Genomic DNA, 18,695 nt, shown 5'->3' with positions numbered 1-18,695 from the left:
TGTATCTATGAATTTTGTTTTGTTTTGATTCCACATATAAGTGAAATCATACAACATTTGTCTTTCTCTACCTTATTTCACTTAGCATAATACTCTCAAAGTCCATTCACATTATTGCATATGGCAAGATTTCCTCTTTTTTTTTTTTTTTTTTTTTTTGATGTTTATTCATCTTGAGACAGAGACAGAGTACAAGTGGGGAAGGGGCAGAGAGGGAGACACAGAATCCGAAGGGCTTCAGGCTTTGAGCTGTCAGCACAGAGCCCGATGTGGGGCTTGACCCCACAAACCAAGCCAATCATGACCTGAGCTGAACTCAGATGCTTGACTGACAGAGTCACCCAAGTGCCCCAAGATTTACTTGTTTTTAATGAATGAGTAGTATTCCATTGTGTATATATACCACAGCTTCTTTACCCATTCATCTATTGATGGACATTTAGGTTGTTTCCACGTGTTGGCTATTGTAAGTAATGATGTAAGTAATGTAAGTAATTGTAAGTAAGTAATGATGCAATGTAAGTAATGATGCAATGAATATAGGGGTGCAGATATCTTTTCGATTTAGTGTTTTCATTTACTTCAATAAAAACCCAGAAGTGGAATAACTGGATCATGTAGTAGTTCTATTTTTAATTTTTTGAGGAACCTCCATACTGTTTTCTATAGTGGCTGTACCTATCTACATTCCCGCCAACAGTGCACAAGCGTTCCTTTTTCTCCACAACCTCTCCAACACTTGTTATTGCTTGTCTTTTGATAATAACTATTCTGATAAGTATGAGATGATATCTCATTGTGGTTTTGATTTGCATTTCCTTAGCGCTTAGTGATGTTGAGCACCTTTTCACGTGCCATTTCATGTGCCATGGCCACCTGTATGTCTTTTTTGGAAAACTGTCAATCCAGATTCTCTGCCTGTATTTTAATCAGATTTTTGTTGTTGTTATTTGTGGAGATGCAGGAGAGAAGCATCAAAGGAAAAGACTTCAAAAGGGAAGGTCTGGAGAAGGTGAAAGGCCTTAGGGCATGTTTACACAGCTGAATGTGGCTGCAACTTGCAAGGACTGCCTAGAGCCTTTAACTTTGTCTGGGCTGGATCCTCCTTCACACCCGACCCTTCCTAGTGTTATAGAAACCAATTAACTCGAAATTCAACCTTGAAAAACTAAACCATTAGATTAACACACTTACTTAGCTGACTTTATGCACATAGTCTTTAGCAATTATCCTAATAAAAAGAAGCTTCAATCTGGGGTCAGGGCCTCATTCCCACTGAGTATGAGGACCTTCACTTAACTGCACTTTGTAGACTCATCTTTTGCAACTCCGGTCATACTTCCTGCTACAGTTATCGAGTTGTATGAATTGTTATATATTTTGAATACTAGTCCCTTATTGGATATATGATCTGCAAATATCTTCCCCATTCAGAAGGTTGCCTTTATATTTTGTTGATGATTTCCTTCGCTGGAGTTTGATGTAGTCCCAATCATTTATTTTTGCTTTAGTTGCCATTTGCTTTCGGAGTCAGATCCAACAATGTCAAGGAGCTTACCATCTATTATAGTTTCTAGTCTTATATTCAAGTCTTTAGCCCACTTTAATTTTTGTATGGTATAAGATAGTGGTCCAGTTTCATTCTTTTGCATATGGCTGTGCATATGGCTGTCCAGTTTTCCCAACAGCATTTATTGAAGAAACTATCCTTTCTCCATTGTATATCCTTGTCTCCTTTATCATAAATTAATTGACTATGCATATGTAGCTTTATTTGGGAAGGTCTCTATTCTGTTTCATTGATCTATGTGTCTGTTTTTATGCTAATACCATACTGTTTGATTGTTTTTGTTCTGTAGTGTAGTCTGAAACCAGGAAGCCTGATGCCTCTAGCTTTGTTCTTAAGGTGGTTTTAGCTACTTGAGGTCTTTTGTGGTTCCATACAAATTTTATAATTTTTTTTTTATAGTTCTGTGAAAAATGTCATAAGGATTGCATTGAATTTGTAGAATTTTTTGGGCAATATGGACATTTTAACAACATTAATTCTTCCAATCCATGAACACAGAAGATCTTTCAATTTATTTGTGTTTTCTTCAATTTCTTTTACCAGTGTTTTATAGTTTTAAGTGTACAGATCTTTCATCTTCCTTTTTAATTTTATTCCTAGGAATTTTATTCTTTTTGATGCCATTGTAAATAGGATTGTTTTTTTTAAATTTATTTTTCTGATAGTTCATTATTAGGGTATAGAAATATAACTGAAATCTATATACTGATTTTTGTATCCTGAAACTTTACTGCGTTCATTTACAATTCTAATAGTTTTTTGGTGAAGTCTTTAGAATTTTCTATATACAGAATCATGTCATCTGAAAATAGTGACAGTTTTATTTCTTCCTTTATATTTGGATGCCTTTTATTACTTTTTATTGCCTACTTGGTATATTTAAGGCTTCTAGTACTACATTAAATAGAAGTGGAGAGAGAGGGTATCTTTGCCTTGTTGCTTATATAGAAAAGCTTAAAAGTTTTTCACCATTGAATATGGTGCTTGCTGTGGGTTTGTCATATATGGCCTTTATTATGTGAAGTATGCTCTCTTTATCCCCATTTTGTTTAGTTTTATTCATAAATGGATGTTGAATTTTGTCAAATGGTTTTTTTTTTGCATTTCTTGAGCTGATCATATAATTTTTATCCTCCTTTTGTTAATTTCACAATGATTGATAAGTAGATGCTGAGCTCTTAGAATAAATTCCAATTGCTCATGGTATATAATCCTCTTAATATATCATTGAATTTGGTTTGCTAATCATTGTTGAGGATTTTTGCATCTATGTTGATCAGAGATATTGGCCTATAGTTTTCCTTGTAGTGTCCTTGTCCGGTTTTGGTATCAGGGTAATGTTGGTGTCATAAAATGAGTTTGGAGGTATTTCCTACTCTTCAATTTTTTGGAAGAGTTTTGAGAAGGATAGGTATTAAATCTTTGGTAGAATTAACTAGTGAACCTGCCTGCTTTTGGACTTTTGTTTGATAGTGTTTTGATTACTGGTTTGATCTCCTAACTAGCAACTGGTCCATTCAGATTTTCTATTTCCTCATGATTCAGTATTGTTGGTTGTATGGTTTTAGCAATTTATCCATTTCTTCTATGTTGTCCAGTGTGTTGTCATACTACTGTTGATAGCTGTCCCTAATGATCTTTTATATTTCTGTGGTATCAGCTATAACTTCTCTTTCACCTCTAAATTTATTTACTTGCGTTTTGTTTTTCTGTGAGTCTAGCTAAAGTTTTGTCAGTTTTGTTTGTCTTTTCAAAGAAGCACCTTTTAGTTTCATTGATCTTTTACATATCTTTAAAGTTTCTATTTCATTTATTTCTGCTCTGATCTGTATTATTTCCCACCTTCTACAAACTTTGGGCCTTGTTATTTTTTTTTCTAGTTCTTTTAAGTGAAGAGTGTAGTTCTTTTTTCCCAAATGTTTCCAGTTTTTTTAGGTAGGACTGTATTGATATGAACTTCCCTCTTAGAACTGCTTTTACCAAATCCCATAGAGTTTGGGTTGCTGTATTTACATTTTCATTTGTCTCATGGTATTTTTTTTATTTCCCTTTTGGTTTCTTTGCTGACCCATTGGTTGTTCAATAGTATGTTATTTAATCTCCACATATTTTTGATTTTTTCCAGTTTTCTTTTGTAACCGATTTCTAGTTTCATACCACTGTGATCAGAAAGATGCTTGATATGGTTTCAGTTTTCTTACATTTATTGAGACAGATATTGAGCCTAATATGTGTTCTATCATGAAGAACATCCCATATACACATGTGAAGAATGTGAATTCTGCTGCTTTTGGATAGATGTTCTGTATATATCTATTAAGTCCATCTGGTCTAATGTGTCACTTAAGGCTTATGTTTCGTTATTGATTTTCTGTCTCGTTGATCTATCCACTGATGTAAGTGGGGTATTAGAGTCCCCTGCTATTATTGTATTTTTGTCGGTTTCTTCCCTTAGGTCTCTTAATATTTGCTTTATATATATATAGGTGCTCCTATGTTGGATGTGTAAATATTTTCAAATGTTATATCCTCTTGTTGGATTGATTCCTTTATCATTATGTAATTCCCTTCTTTGTCTTTTATTATAGTCTTTGTTTTAAAGTTTATTCTGTCTGATATAATATAGCTACTCCAGCTTTCTTTTCATTTCCATTTGCATGGGAACTCTTTGTTCATCCCTTCATTTTGTGTGTGTCTTTACATCTGAAGTGAGTCTCTTGTAGGCAGCATATAGTCTTGTTTTTTATTCATTTAGCCACTCTATATCTTTTGATTGGATAGTTTAGCCCATTTACATTTAAAGTAATTATCGATAAGCATAAACTGATAACCATTTTGTTAATTTTTTCTGGATGTTTTTGTAATTCCTCTCTGTTCCTTTCTTCTCTTCCTCTTCCCTGTGATTTGATGAATTTCTTTAGTATTATGTCTAGATTCCTTTCTCACTATCTTTTGTGTATATATTGTAGGTTTTTGCTTTTTGGTTACCATGATGTTCACATGTAACAGTCTCTCTATAGCAGTGTATTTTAAATTAGTAGCAACTTAAATTTGAACGTATTCTAACAACTCTATATTCTTATCCCCCCTGCTTTATCTTTACCTCATATTTTACATCTTTTAATTCTGTATATTCTTTCACTATTGTAATTATAGTTAATATCACAAATTTGTCTTTTAACTCTCATACTAGCTTTATAAGTGTTTAATTCAGTATCATTACTATATATGTACCATTAACCAGTGAGATTTTTACTTCCATATGCTTTCTTATTATGAATCAGTGTCTTTCCTTTTCAACTTAAAGAATGCCCTTTAATATTCATTGTAGGCTTGTTTAGTGTTGATAAAGTCCTTTACCTTTTGCCTACCTGGAAAACATTTTAGCTCTCCTTCAATTCTGAATGATAGACTTGCTGAGTATTCTTGGCTGGAAGTTCTTTCCTTTTAGAACTTTGAAGTATTTGTTTCCTTCTGGCCTACAGATTTACTGCTTGACTGTCTTATGGAGGTTCCCTTTGAATGTACTAAGTTGTTTATATCATGTTGTTTTTATGATTCTCTCATCTTTAGCTTTCAACATTTTAATTATAATGTGACTTCTTATCTTTCTCTCTGTGCTTTCTGGACCTAAGTGTTTGGTTTATTCCCACAGCTAGGGAAGAATTCAGCAATTCTTTTTTTTTTTTTTTTTTTTTTTTTTTTTTGAGTAAGATTTTTATTTTTTTTTAATTTTTTTTTAATTTTTTTTTATTTATTTTTGAGACAGAGCATGAATGGGGGAGGGGCAGAGAGAGAGGGAGACACAGAATCGGAAGTAGGCTCCAGGCTCTGAGCCATCAGCCCAGAGCCTGACCCGGGGCTCAAACTCACGAACCGTGAGATCATGACCTGAGCTGAAGTCGGACGCTCAACCGACTGAGCCACCCAGGCGCCCCTAGCAATTATTTCTTCAAGTAAGCTTTCTGCCCCTTTCTCTCTGTCTTCTCTTTCTGGGACCCCTATAATCTGAAAGCTATTCCACTTGATGTTGTTCCATAGGTTTCTTAAGCTATCTTTACTTTTTAAGATATTTTTTCTTTTTGTTGCTATAATTGGGTAAGTTTCACCGCTCTATATCCTAGGTTACTGATTTGTTCTTCTACTTCATCTAGTATGCTGTTGAACACTTCTTGTGTGTATTTTTCATTTCAGTTATTGTATTTTTCAGTGTTGTGACTTCTGATTGGCACTATCTTATATTTGCTATCTCTTTGTTGAAGTTCTCATTGTATTCACCATTGTTCTCCCAAGTTCAATGGACATCTTTAGGACCATTTAAACTCTTTATCTATTATTTATCTCCTTTTCATTAAGATCTTTTTTTGAGGATTTGTCTTGTCTTAGTTTGGAACACATTTCTCTATTTCCTCACTTTGCTTGACTTTCTGTGCTTGTTTCTATGTATTTAGTGAAAAAGCTACCTCTCCCAGTCTTGAAGCAGTGTCCTTATGCAAGAGGCAAATCTTATTACTTTGCCCTAGTACTTGGTTGTCTCTCAAACCTTTGTGATTCTCCAAGTAGCTAACTTAATTTTCATGGACTTCAGTTGTTGAGGGTGTTGCATATAAATTATGCAAATATATATAGTAGACTATACATACAATTTATTTCAATTATAGACCTTGTTGACCTCCAGATCAGTATATCTTGGGCAACAGTCGCAAGAATCAGGGCTTCAGAAGAGCGTAAATGCTCCTTTCTGAGAGGTACCAGCTAGCTGTGGTAAGGCCAAAGAAGAGCATACAGATGATATCTCTCTGCTTGTGTTTCCTAAAAGCACCTCTGTAGCCTTTAGATTTTTGGTAAACCTGAAATCTGCCCTTCAAGTTGAAATCCCAGGACAATTAAGTGGGCCTTTTCACACAATTAAGTGCAGACTGGGGATGTGTTTCAGTCTGCTGTCTGTGCAGTGCCCAGGGGGTGGAATCTTGCCTAGAACTGTCTTTTTGACTGTTACAGTCTTGTGGGTCCCAGGAGTACAAGTCCAAATTTTCTTGACCAAATCAGATGAAGTATAATGTATATAATAGGAACCTAAATGGTGACAGATGGATTTGGATTTTTTTTTTCTGGTACCGGTATAAAAGATACTAGAGTTTGGAAAATACACAAACTCCATATCCTTCTCATGAACAGGCTACTTTAGAACAGAGGATTATATAGGGAATGACATTTTTAATGACTAATCTAGAGATGTAAAAATTAATATTTTGCAAAGATTGAATTTTAAAATGCTAAGATTGTCAAACATAATGTAGATATATAATATCCAGTCCAAATATAATTAAATGAGTAAATATGTACTATATTCACAGAAAAGTAGTTCCTAGAAATAAATCTTCCTTGAAAAACAAAACTAATTCCTCCACCAAAACTATAAATCAAATCCTTATAGATTTCAGATAAGGTAGCCTTCCTTTTTTACTTTTTATAAAGTGAATGGGTCTATTTAAAATAATCATAAAGAAAAATAAAACAAAATTAATATAATTTTCCAGGTGATCTACATTTGTGGTCTCTAAGTGTATTCTCCAAGTGAGCAGCATTACCTGGAGTTTATTAGAAATGCAGAATCCTGGGCCCCATGCTCAGTAAAAGCAGTGGTGTCTGCTTCTCCTAGGTTCAGGAGCAATATTCATATCATGATTAAAAACTAAATTTTTTTCCATGAATTGAGAATGCATTTTGCACTAGGTAATGGGATAAGGACTTTTTAAAACCTCCAAACCACCCTATGCTTTAGATACTATTATCCTTATTGTACAGGTAAGGAAACCAAAGACTGAAGAAGATTGCTCAATATCCTACAACTGAAACTGAGTGAGTGGAGATTCACACTCAGGTCAGTTTGGATCCAAAGCCCATGCTCATAACTTCTGCATTCATTCTCTCTCCAGTGTATTCAGAAGGATGTTATAACACAAAACCTCTTTGCATCTGTTTTGTGTTAGGCCTGCAGAGGCTGGATTTACTTGACTTTGTGAAGAACTGCTGTTATTTCTTAATCGTTGTTTGTCTATTTCATTTTGTGACTTTTAGAGACTATTTATAATGCTGCAGTTAAAAAAAATTGCCATATGCCCCAGGGATCTGCCTAAAGACCACCCATCTGACAACTAGGCCAGGACAACTGAGCTTGGACTAGTGAGAAACCTAATCTAGGGTTTCCATCACATGAGTTGTTGCTTTTTTTTTTTTCATTATACTTTGATTTGACCCCTAATGGATTCAGCTTTATAAAGTCAGAAAAAGAGGGAAGGAAAGCAATTTATTCATGTTTTCACTGGAGCTCACTGCAGACATGAAATTTCTCTAAAAATGCAAATCATTTGGTACAACACAAGTGAAACTCGGTAGCTAAAGCTCTTGGAGGAAAGCGCTTTCCCAGGGCTAATGTTTTTATGCCCAGTGATTGAATAAATCGATCCATTTATTACAACATCTTTACTTAAGTTTTTTATTCCTAGGTGAATGTGTCTAAGGGTATTGGAGGACTTTTCTTTATCACAAAGAAAATTGATTACACTTGTTAATTTGGCTTTTAATCTTAGATATATCAAAATAAAGACCATAAACAAGTGTAGAAGCAATCAATATAGATCAGTTTGATATCAGATTGATCAAAAGAGGATTTAGGAAGACTCTAAGATGTAAAAACTAATGTACAAACTAAGCCCTTACTTATGTAATATGACTTTAGACAAGCTCAGTATCTGAAAGAAACCATTTCTGAAAACAGAAATGGTGCACTTTTGTTGCATTAAAGAAAAATCCCCAGAAGGCCTACCTATCCAAGGTATTTAATGTGAACATTTGTTTTTAAAAGATTTCTTGTCTTTTGTCCAGCCATTCTTGTTAATTTGCGGGGCACCATATCACAGATTTTTTTTTTATGTTACATAAAGCAAAAATTACACTTAACAAGTGTAAGGTTGGTCATAAAAAATAGATAAAACAACACTCTTAAAAGCTCAGATATCACAAGGAAAGGCTATCAGTCATTCTCTTCACAGAAGGTGAGGACAATGAGAAATAAAAATCATACACAAAGACTCCTGTAATGCTATGTAGACCAGCTCTGGGCCATTATGATGTGTTTTGTTAGGACCCCGAGTAGCAAACCAATTGCTCCAGGAAAACTCTCGATTAAACATATTTTTTATTTCACTTGTATAATAATGAATGAGACAGAGATTCATGTTACTCCATTCTCAGAATGATACAAATTTTAAACTGCTTTACCTGTAGTGAGTATAGTTTATGTTGAACATACACTGTCTTTCAACTGGTAGCCTCTATTAATTTGCCATTTATTCAACAGAAGTTCTTTGAGTACCCACTAAATGAAACACACACATTTGTGGGATAATTGCTGGTGTACAGTTTGCAGCAGTGTTCTAATTAGATGAATTCAGGATACGTGGCCAAGAGGAGCTCAATCTGCAATCATGGCATTAATTCTCTGGAATAGGGCCTGGTTTCAGAGAAGAAATGAGAATTTTATGTACAGTTCCTCAAAGCAATTAATTTAGAGTAGCCCAGTAGGGGGCACAGAGTTTCAAAACAAATACTAAGACAATAACAAAATACATATAAATGCATTTTAAATGTTCATCTCAGGAATAATAAACTTGTTGGGTTTTCCATGGTGGGACTCAGATTCTTTGATAGCTTGATTGGTTGGTCAGAAATGTGAAGAGTAGACAATCTCCGTGTTAAAGCATGTCCCCTCAACGTGTGCACATAATACAACTATGCATATATTTTGACTTACAGATAAGTAGGAGTCATTTTTGTAAAACTTTTTGTGGTTTGAATTTAAGTATATAACCACCATTTCTTTGTAGTCTTTGGATTATAGACTTTTCTCTTTTGAAAAGTAATATATTCATTCCTGTCCCTGCAGTACCTTGCATGATGTCTTACAGATAGAATGTCCTTAATGTTTCTGAATTTCTGAATGAATGTTTGCAGCTTACGATTTACTTTTAGAAATATGACATAATACATGGCAATGAGAAAGAATGAAATATGGCCCTTTGTAGCAACGTGGATGGAACTGGAGAGTGTGATGCTAAGTGAAATAAGCCATACAGAGAAAGACAGATACCATATGGTTTCACTCTTATGTGGATCCTGAGAAACTTAACAGAAACCCATGGAGAAGGGGAAGGAAAAAAAAAAAAGAGGTTAGAGTGGGAGAGAGCCAAAGCATAAGAGACTCTTAAAAACTGAGAGCAAACTGAGGGTTGATGGGGGGTGGGAGGGAGGGGAGGGTGGGTGATGGGTATTGAGGAGGGCACCTTTTGGGATGAGCACTGCGTGTTGTATGGAAAGCAATTTGACAATAAATTTCATATATTGAAAAAAAAAGAAATTGTAAAAAAAATATTAGATTTTGTCAAATGCTTCTTCTGCATTTACTAGGATAATAAGATGGTTTTTCTTTTTTAGTTAAAAAAAAAAGAAATATGACATAATAAAATATTACTTGGCACATATTGAATGACCAGTAAATGTCTGTTGAAAGAAAAACAGAATGAATGAGAATGTCTATTCTTAAATGTTTAGTTGAGAACACAAAAGATATATAATTAAGACAAATCTATTGGTTTCAAGTGCCAGATTTAAAAAAAAAAAAAAAAAAAAAAAGCTGTCCTGGGGCGCCTGGGTGGCTTAGTCAGTTAAGCAACCGACTTCTGATCAGGTCATGATCTCACAGTTCATGAGTTCAAGCCCTGCACTGGGCTCTGTGCTGACAGTTCAGAGCCTGGAGCCTGCTTCAGATTCTGTCTCTGTCTCTCTCTGCCCCTCCCCTGCTCATGCTTTGTCTCTCTGTCTCAAAATATAAATAAACATTAAAACTTTTTTTTTTTTTTTAATTGTCCAGCCAGGTCTATGGACAACTTTTTAATGAGTACATAATAAATACTTAGTTTTTAAGAACTGGTTTTCCTCTTGAATGTATTATGTTTTCATCTCGCTAGCAAAGTAGGAAAAATTTAAACTTTTAGTCACAATTTCTGAAGTGCTTTGGAGAAGAAATGAGATTTTAATGCAAATTGCTTAAACTAATTTAAAACATTTAAGTTTAAAGAAATCCTTAATTTTCCTTCCTGTCTTAATGAAAGACGGTTTCAGCTACACAAATTGTCTTATCTTCATGGATTCGGTATTTTAAAGAGCAAAGAGGGTTTTGAGTCTACTTTCCCTGTTTCAGTTATGGAGCTGTGGCATGCACAGGTGCAGAGGAGAGGAGAGAGAGTGAATAGCAGACTGGAGGATTGTTTATCCTCACAACACAAATAACCTCTGCTGTTCAAGTTTATCTTCTTTGGCTCTTTGGCACTGTGGTTAAGAAAATAAAGGTACTATATCTTAAAAGCAGACATATTTTATGTGGCAAGATACTACTTAAAAGTTATGCTTTAATGAATGGGAAGATATGAAAAATAATAACACATAATCAGTTAATAAGTTACTGGAAAAAGACTACTTTTATGGGTAATTACTTTTGAATAGTTAAGTTGAACAAAAATATAAAATAGTCTTTTCAGTTTAAATATTTACATATATTTATGTATTTACATGTATATATTTATTTGTTCTTTAAAAAAATTTTTTTAATGTTTATTTATGTTTGAGGTAGACAGTGCGTGAGTGGGTAAGGACAGAGGGAGAGGGAGACACAAAATCTGAAGCAGGCTCCAGGCTCTGAGCTGTCAGCACAGAGCCTGATGTGGGGCTCAGACCCACAAACTGTGAGATCATGACCTGAGCCGAAGTCCAATGCTTGACTGAGCCACCCAGGTGCCCCAACATGTATATATTTATACATATAATACATAAATATTTACATATATAAATAAATATAATATAAATGTGTGAAAATACATGTACTATAAATATAAAATACATTAAAATATATACATTCGTTATTCTTGCCATTTTTACGTTACCTAGAAAAGTGAGAATAAAAAACTAAATTCTCCGTGTAATTTAAAGTTTGTTGATTTGCTCCAGCATCATACAGTATTCTTCATACATATTGAGACAGCAAAGTAAATTACAAATTAACTTGAATAGAGTCCTTTATATCTATACACCCAAACTACCTATTTAAAAATTTCCCTGGAAAAATAAGACAAAAAGACAGAGGGAGGTAAACCATAAGAGACTCTTAAATACAGAGAACAAATGGAGGGTTGCTGGAGGGGTGGGGGGTGGGGGAAAGGGCTAAATGGGTGATGGGCATTAAGGAGGGCACTTGTTGGGATGAGCACTGGGTGTTACATGTAAGTGAGGAATCACTAAATTCTACTCCTGAAATCATTATTACACTATATGTTAACTAACCTGGATTTAAATAAAATTTTCCCTGATGCAGTTTCTGTCCTCCCATTTCTGTTACTTCTCACTCTGGCTGATCTGTTTCTTTATTTAAGTATCGTTACATAATTACACGTTTCTCTTTGGTACCTGTTATCCTACCCAGGATTGAACAATACTTTTCATTAAGATGGTATACAAACAACAAACTTAGAATGATATTAAAGAGAAGGGATATGATCCATGCATATCACTGATGACTCTATGGAGGCCACTTTTTCTAAATTATAAAAACGTAACCTAAGTGTGGTAAAGAGGTTTAAACTTTAGAAAGTAAACTGAATAGACTTCTTAATGCACAGACATTATTACAGAGGAAGAACTTAATTAAATATTTTTGTGAAAGAGTGAAAAAAAAAATAGGCCCTGTTTGTGTCTGCCCCAGATTCACATGTTAAATCCTAAGGCCAAATATGATGGTATTTAGAGATGAGGCCTCATGAATGGGATTAGTGTTTTTTTTTTAGTGGTTTTTTTTTTAATGTTTATTTATTTATTTTGAGAGAGAAAAAATATGAGTGTGAGTAAGGGAGGGGCAGAGGGAGAGGGTGAGAAAGAGAGAGAGAGAGAGAGAGAATGAGAGAATTTTAAGCAGGCACTCTGCTGTTAGTGCCGAGTACCACGTGGAACTTGATCTCACAAACCGTAATGTCATGACCTCAGCTGAAATTGAGAGTCCGGTGCTTACCGGACTGAGCCACACAGGCGCTCCAGGATTAATGTCCTTATAAAAGCCCCAGAGAGTTCCCTCGCCCTTCCTACCATATGAGGACAGAGTGGAAAGGATGACCTAGTAGGTACCAGAATGTGGGCTCTCACCAAACACTGAATCTGCCAGTGCCTTGATCTTGTCTCCAGAACTGAGAAACAAATTCCTGTTTTTTTGTCAGCCACCCCGTGTGTAATATTTTTGTTATAGCATCCCAATGGACTAAAATAAGCTCTAAGAATCCCATAATTATTCCCCATACATCTTTAGTTCAGAAGTTAATTGTTTTTTGAATAGGTGTAGAAGTTCATTGTTTTTTGAGTAGCTGATACATGCCCATGGTGCCTCTTTTTTTTAAGGTTGGACAATGAAAAAAATCTGTCTGGAATCTTTGATCCCCAGCTACTTACTTCCCCTTCCTAGAGGCAATTACTGGCTGTATCTTGGGTATCCCATGCATATGTAAAAGGATAAAATATATATATTCACATATAAAAAATAATACATATTTATGTCTTATTTATACACACATGTCACCATACTATACACATATTTCTGTACTTTTAAAGAAATAGTCTATAATGGACATCATTCTCTCTCTTTTTTTTTTTTAACATGGACTTCATTTTTTAGAGCAGTTGGGTTCACCACAAATCTGAGTGGAAAGTACAGAGTTCCTATATACCCCTTACCCTTACACACACAGAGCTTCTCCCGCTAACAACATACTGCCTCAGAGTGGTACATTTGTTATAATCAATGAGCCTACATTGACACATCATCATTAACCAAGTGCATAGGTTACATTAGGATTCACTCTTGGTATTTTACATTCTATGGGTTTGGACAAATATATAATGACATGTATCCACCATTATAATATCATACAGAATAGTTTCACTTCCCTAAAAATCCTCTGTGCTCATCCCTCCTTCAACCCCAATCCAATGGCGAACACTGATTGTTTTTTTTTTTTTTAAATAGTCTTCATAGTTTTGGCCTTTTCCAGAATGTCATAGAGTTGAAATAATACCGTATATAACTTTTTCAGATTGGTTTCTTTCACTTAAAATATGCATTTAAGGTTTCTCCTTGTCTTTTCATGGCTTGATAGCTCATTTATTTTTAGAACTGAGTAATATTTCATTTTTATGGATATACTGCAGTTTATCTATATTAACCTACTGAAGGACATCTTGGTTGCTTCCAATTTTCAGTAAATATGAAGAAAGCTGCTATAACCATTTATGTGCAGGTGTCTGTGTAGATGTAAGTTTTCAGCTCCTTTGGGTAAATACCAAGAAGTGTGACGGCTGGATGGTATGATAAAAGTATGTTTAATTTGTAAGAAACTGCTACGTTATATTCCGAGGTGGCTGTACCGTTTTGCATTCCCACCAACAATAAATGAGAGTTTCTATTGCTCTACATCCTTGTTAGCATTTGGTATTATCATGTTCCAGATTTTGGTCGTTCTAATAGGTGTGCAGTAGTATCTCACTTATTTGCAATATGCTTATTTGCCACCTGTATATCTTCCTTGGTGATATGGTTGTCCATATCTTTGTCCCATTTATTTTTTAAATTTTTTTTTTCAACGTTTATTTATTTTTGGGACAGAGAGAGACAGAGCATGAACGGGCGAGGGGCAGAGAGAGAGGGAGACACAGAATCCGAAACAGGCTCCAGGCTCTGAGCCATCAGCCCAGAGCCTGATGCGGGGCTCGAACTCACGGACCGCGAGATCGTGACCTGGCTGAAGTCGGACGCTTAACCGACTGCGCCACCCAGGCGCCCCTATCTTTGTTCCATTTAAAAAATAAAAACCATAAAGTTGTTTGTGTTCCTTTTTTTTTTTTTCAAGTTGTGTCCTTACTATTGGGTTTGAAGAGTTTTTTTTGTACGTTTTTGATAGCAGTCCTTTATCAAGAGTGTCTTTTGCAAATATTTTCTCCCAGTTTCTGGCTAGTCTTCTCATTTTTCTCGATTATTTTAATACAAATGGAGTTGGCTCATTCATTGGTAACAGTGCAATAGTATTCCACATATGGATATACCACAATTTAACCAGTCACTAAACATCTTAGTGGACATTTAAATTGTTTGCAATCTTTTATTATTACAATGCTGTAAATCAACCTTTGAACATTAGTGAGACTTTTGCATTTTCTCTTCCTTCAGCCTGGATTGTTTTCCCCCTGAGAGATGCTTAAGGCTCACTCCCTCACTTCATCTAGATTTCTCCTAAAATGTTACCTCCTCTGAAAGGTCTTCTTTTCCATTCTTCCTAAAGTAGGATTGTCCCATTCCATTTCTCTTTCTATCTATATGTATCTCTATATAAAATTTATATATGACACATTTTACCACTCTATATATTATATTATGTTATATCATGTTATATGTTTATATTTTTAGCTGTCTAGATTCCCCTGTAGCGAATAAGCTCCATGAAGGCAGAGATTTGTTTTGTTTGCTGCTGTATACCTAGTGCCTCTGGCAATGCTTAGCACATAGAGATCATAGAGATATTTAGCAAAGAGTTGAATGAATAAATGGTTGCCTTGGCCTATCTGTTGAATAAACATAGAATTACTGGGTCAAAGCTTTGTGCATTTTAAATTTCTATATTGCAAGACTACTCTCCCTGGATGTTGTATCTGTTCTTTCGCTAGTAATACATGGGAGATCCTATATCATTACATGCTCACCAACATATTGCATTATCAAACTTGCCAATTTGATAGCTGAAAAATTGCTTTTTATGCTTTTAATTCATTTTTCTTATCACAAATAAAGTTAAGCATGATTCACATTAAAATTTACTTTATAGTAAATTCTTTATATCCTTTTCCTATTAAAATAAAAAAATGGGTTGTTGGCCTTTTGTCTATTGATTTATTAGATCTTTATATGCACAAGAGATGAGTCCTTTATGACATTTGCATATTTTTTCCAAGTTTATTTTTATTTTTTAAACCTGTTTGTGGTGTTTTTGTCATGCAGAAATGTTTTATTTTTATGAAGGCATGTTGTCATTTTTTCCTCTTTTGGTTGTAGAGTTGGGATGGTTGTCCTGTGATTTTAGGTCTCTTATGGGTTCTCTTATAGGCTCTTATGTAGATTTTCTAGTTTTTTTGTTGTCATTGCTGTAAGGGTGAGAATGACATTCTTTTCAGCTTTCCACATTTAAGCAGAAACTAGAAGACTATTGAATCTTACATATTAATTGTACTTAGCCACCTTACCAAGTTTTCTAATTGTTTATAAGGTTTTTCATTTGCTTATCCTTAGTTTTTCAAGTCAGCAATTGTATCTATGTAAATAAGTGTACACTCTTCTCATCCTTATCCAGTTCTTATATATCTTTTTTATTTATACTAATGTTAAATGATAGCAGTGATCATGGGAGTCTTTGTTCTATTATTGTTTTTATTTTTTAAAAAATATTTTTAATGGTTATTTACTTTAGAAAGAGAGAGAGCAGGGGAGGGGCAGAGAGAGAGGGAGACAGAGAATCCCAAGAGACTCTGCACTGTCAGTGCAGAGCCCAATGTGGGGCTTGAACTCACAAACTATGAGATCATGACCTGAGCTGAAATCAAGAGTTGGACGCTTAACTGACTAAGCCACCCAGGCACCCTTATTATTGTCTTTAATGGAATTATTCCTAGCACAGATGATGAATTTTATTAAATGTATTATGTGCATCCATTGAGATGATCATGTAATCTGACTTTTCAATTGTTCATTCATTCAACAAATACTTGCATGCCTATAGTGTGTCTATGTTCTAAGCTTTAGGGGTACAACACTGGGGAAAGAAAACAGACAAAGAATCCTGTTCCCGTGGAGCTTATCATTCTAGCGGTTAAACAGATAGCAAATAAATAAGGAAAACATGGTATGCCAGATAACATATGCTATGGAGGAAAGGGTATATACATATAGGGAATATATATGTGTGTATGGGGGATGGTTTGCAACTTTAAAAAGTCTCCTATTTGGAGGAAATTCCAAGGAAGTAAGTCATGGGACTATCTGGAAGAACAACACAGGCAAGAAGAGCAGCAAGTACAAAGGTTCTGAGGTGGAAGCCTCCCTGGTATGTTCCAGGAACAGAAAGAAGATCCATGTGGGAGGAAGAGTATAAACAAGGGTCAGGAAAAGGGTGGTAGGAATGACTCTCTGAGAGGTAAAAGAGGGCCAGAACATGAAGGGTCTCAGAGGCCATGTGAGTATGTTAGCTTTTTACTCCATGTGAGATGGGAAATCATTTGGAGGGAACTCTTAAGCAGAGAAGTGATATAATCTAACTTGTATTTTAAAAGTATTACTCTCACTACTGTGTTGAGAATAGACTGTAGGGGAAGCTATTTCAATAGTCCAAGCATGATATGCAGTGGCTTGGACCATTCTGGTAGCAGTGGAGACAATAAGAAGTTACATGATACTGGATGTATTTTCAAGGAACAGCTGACAGGGTTTGCTGGCAGATTTGATGTGGGGTGTGAGAAGATTAAGTATGACACCCGGGTTTCAAATTTGTGCAGATGGAAGGGTGAAGCACCCATTAGTTAAGACATGAAAGCCTAGGGGAGCTCCATTTGGGCCCATTTGAGATGAGTGATGAGAATATGATTGTGGACACCTAAATTTGAGATGTCTATTAGATATCCAAGTGAACATGTCAAATAAGAATTTGTGTATGCAAGTCTGGAATTCAGGGGAGAACGCCAGGCTGTATATGTAAATTCGAAAATCATTAGTGAATAGGTGATATTTAAGACCATGAGATTAATAAAAGAATGAGTGCAAATAGAAAAGAGAAGAAATTGAAGCTTGGGCCATGGCTCACTAACATTTAAATATCAGGAAGATTAAGTGGAACCAGCAAAGGAAATTGAGGAGGAGCAGCTGGTGATGAAGAAGCAGCCAGTACAGTATGCCAATTGAAACTAATGTTTAAAGAGGAGAGAGTGATCAACTTTGTTCAGTGTTGCTGACAGGTCAAATAAGATGAGAAGGATGGGGAAATGACTATTGGATTTGGAATGTGAAAGTCATTGGTGAGTTTGAGAAGAGCAATCTGGGTAGAAGATAGGACTAAAAACCTGATGTGAGTGGGTTCAGGAGAGAATGAGAAGGGACTGATTAGAAATAGCTAACATAAAAGATTATTATAAAGAGTGCTGCTATGAAGTACAGCAGAAAAATGGGATGGTAAATGGTGGGGATTGTGAAGTCAAAAGAATTTTTTTGAAGATTAGAAAAATTATAGCCCAAACTATATGCTGATAAGAATGACTTACAGACTATTTTATACAGAGGGAGGGAGGGGAGAATTGTTGGAGGTAATGCTTTGAGAAAATGAGAATGGATGTGATATAGTATACACGTGGTGAGACTGGCTTAGGCAAGGACCATGACAGTTAATCTTTAGTAATAGGTGTGAGTGTATATTTGGCAGATATGTACGTGAGTGGGTAGATATTGGGATTATACTTTATTGAAGTTCTCTTATGATTGTTTTGTTGGTGAAATAGGAAGGAGGGTCATTAATTGAGAGTGAAGATGGGGGAGGAAGCAATGGAAGTTTGAGTAAAGAGGACAAAATACGAAAACGTTGTCTGGGAGAAGGGAAGGGAGAGTGAACCATGGGAATACAGTGATTGGGGTTAGCATCAAGGACCCACTTCAGGCTAGTGACCATGATCACTTAAAATGATATCAGTCAGCATGGCTGTATGTTTCTGCAGCAATATTCAGTTGTATGGATGCAAACAGGAAGTATGCAGTGAGTTGAAGTTAGTTTTATAGTTTTACCAGGCAAGTATGAAGAAGAAAGAAGGGCAAGGGATGGACCACAGACTTTAAGCTGCTATAGACAGAAGTAGTTTCCAGTGGCAATTTCTTACTGGAATATTTCAGAGAATTTGTACGTTTTGCTGAATCTTGAATTGCAGAATAAAAGACAAGCTGGTA

The 18,695-nt window shown here is 35.2% G+C and overlaps 1 protein-coding gene across 6 annotated transcripts in view; it reads right to left on the bottom strand.

Moving 5' to 3' along the window:
* Positions 1 to 18,695, bottom strand: part of TTC29 (tetratricopeptide repeat domain 29) — a 253,186-nt gene that overhangs the window by 13,128 nt on the left and 221,363 nt on the right. Inside the window, exon 12 of one of the 6 annotated variants that reach the window (XM_086704144.1) lies at positions 8,753 to 9,086. The exons of the other annotated variants lie outside the window; for them this stretch is intronic. Within the exon in view, the coding sequence (XP_086560270.1) occupies positions 9,067 to 9,086 (20 nt within the window). The 3' untranslated portion in view covers positions 8,753 to 9,066. Of the gene's footprint in view, positions 1 to 8,752; positions 9,087 to 18,695 lie in introns of those variants that run through there. 6 annotated transcript variants of the gene reach the window in all.

This window comes from Puma concolor, chromosome B1 (genome assembly GCF_028749965.1).
Source record: "Puma concolor isolate L17-30 chromosome B1, mPumCon1.1.hap2, whole genome shotgun sequence".
NCBI lineage: Eukaryota > Metazoa > Chordata > Mammalia > Carnivora > Felidae > Puma > Puma concolor.
This window is presented reverse-complemented; position numbering and strand designations above follow the sequence as displayed.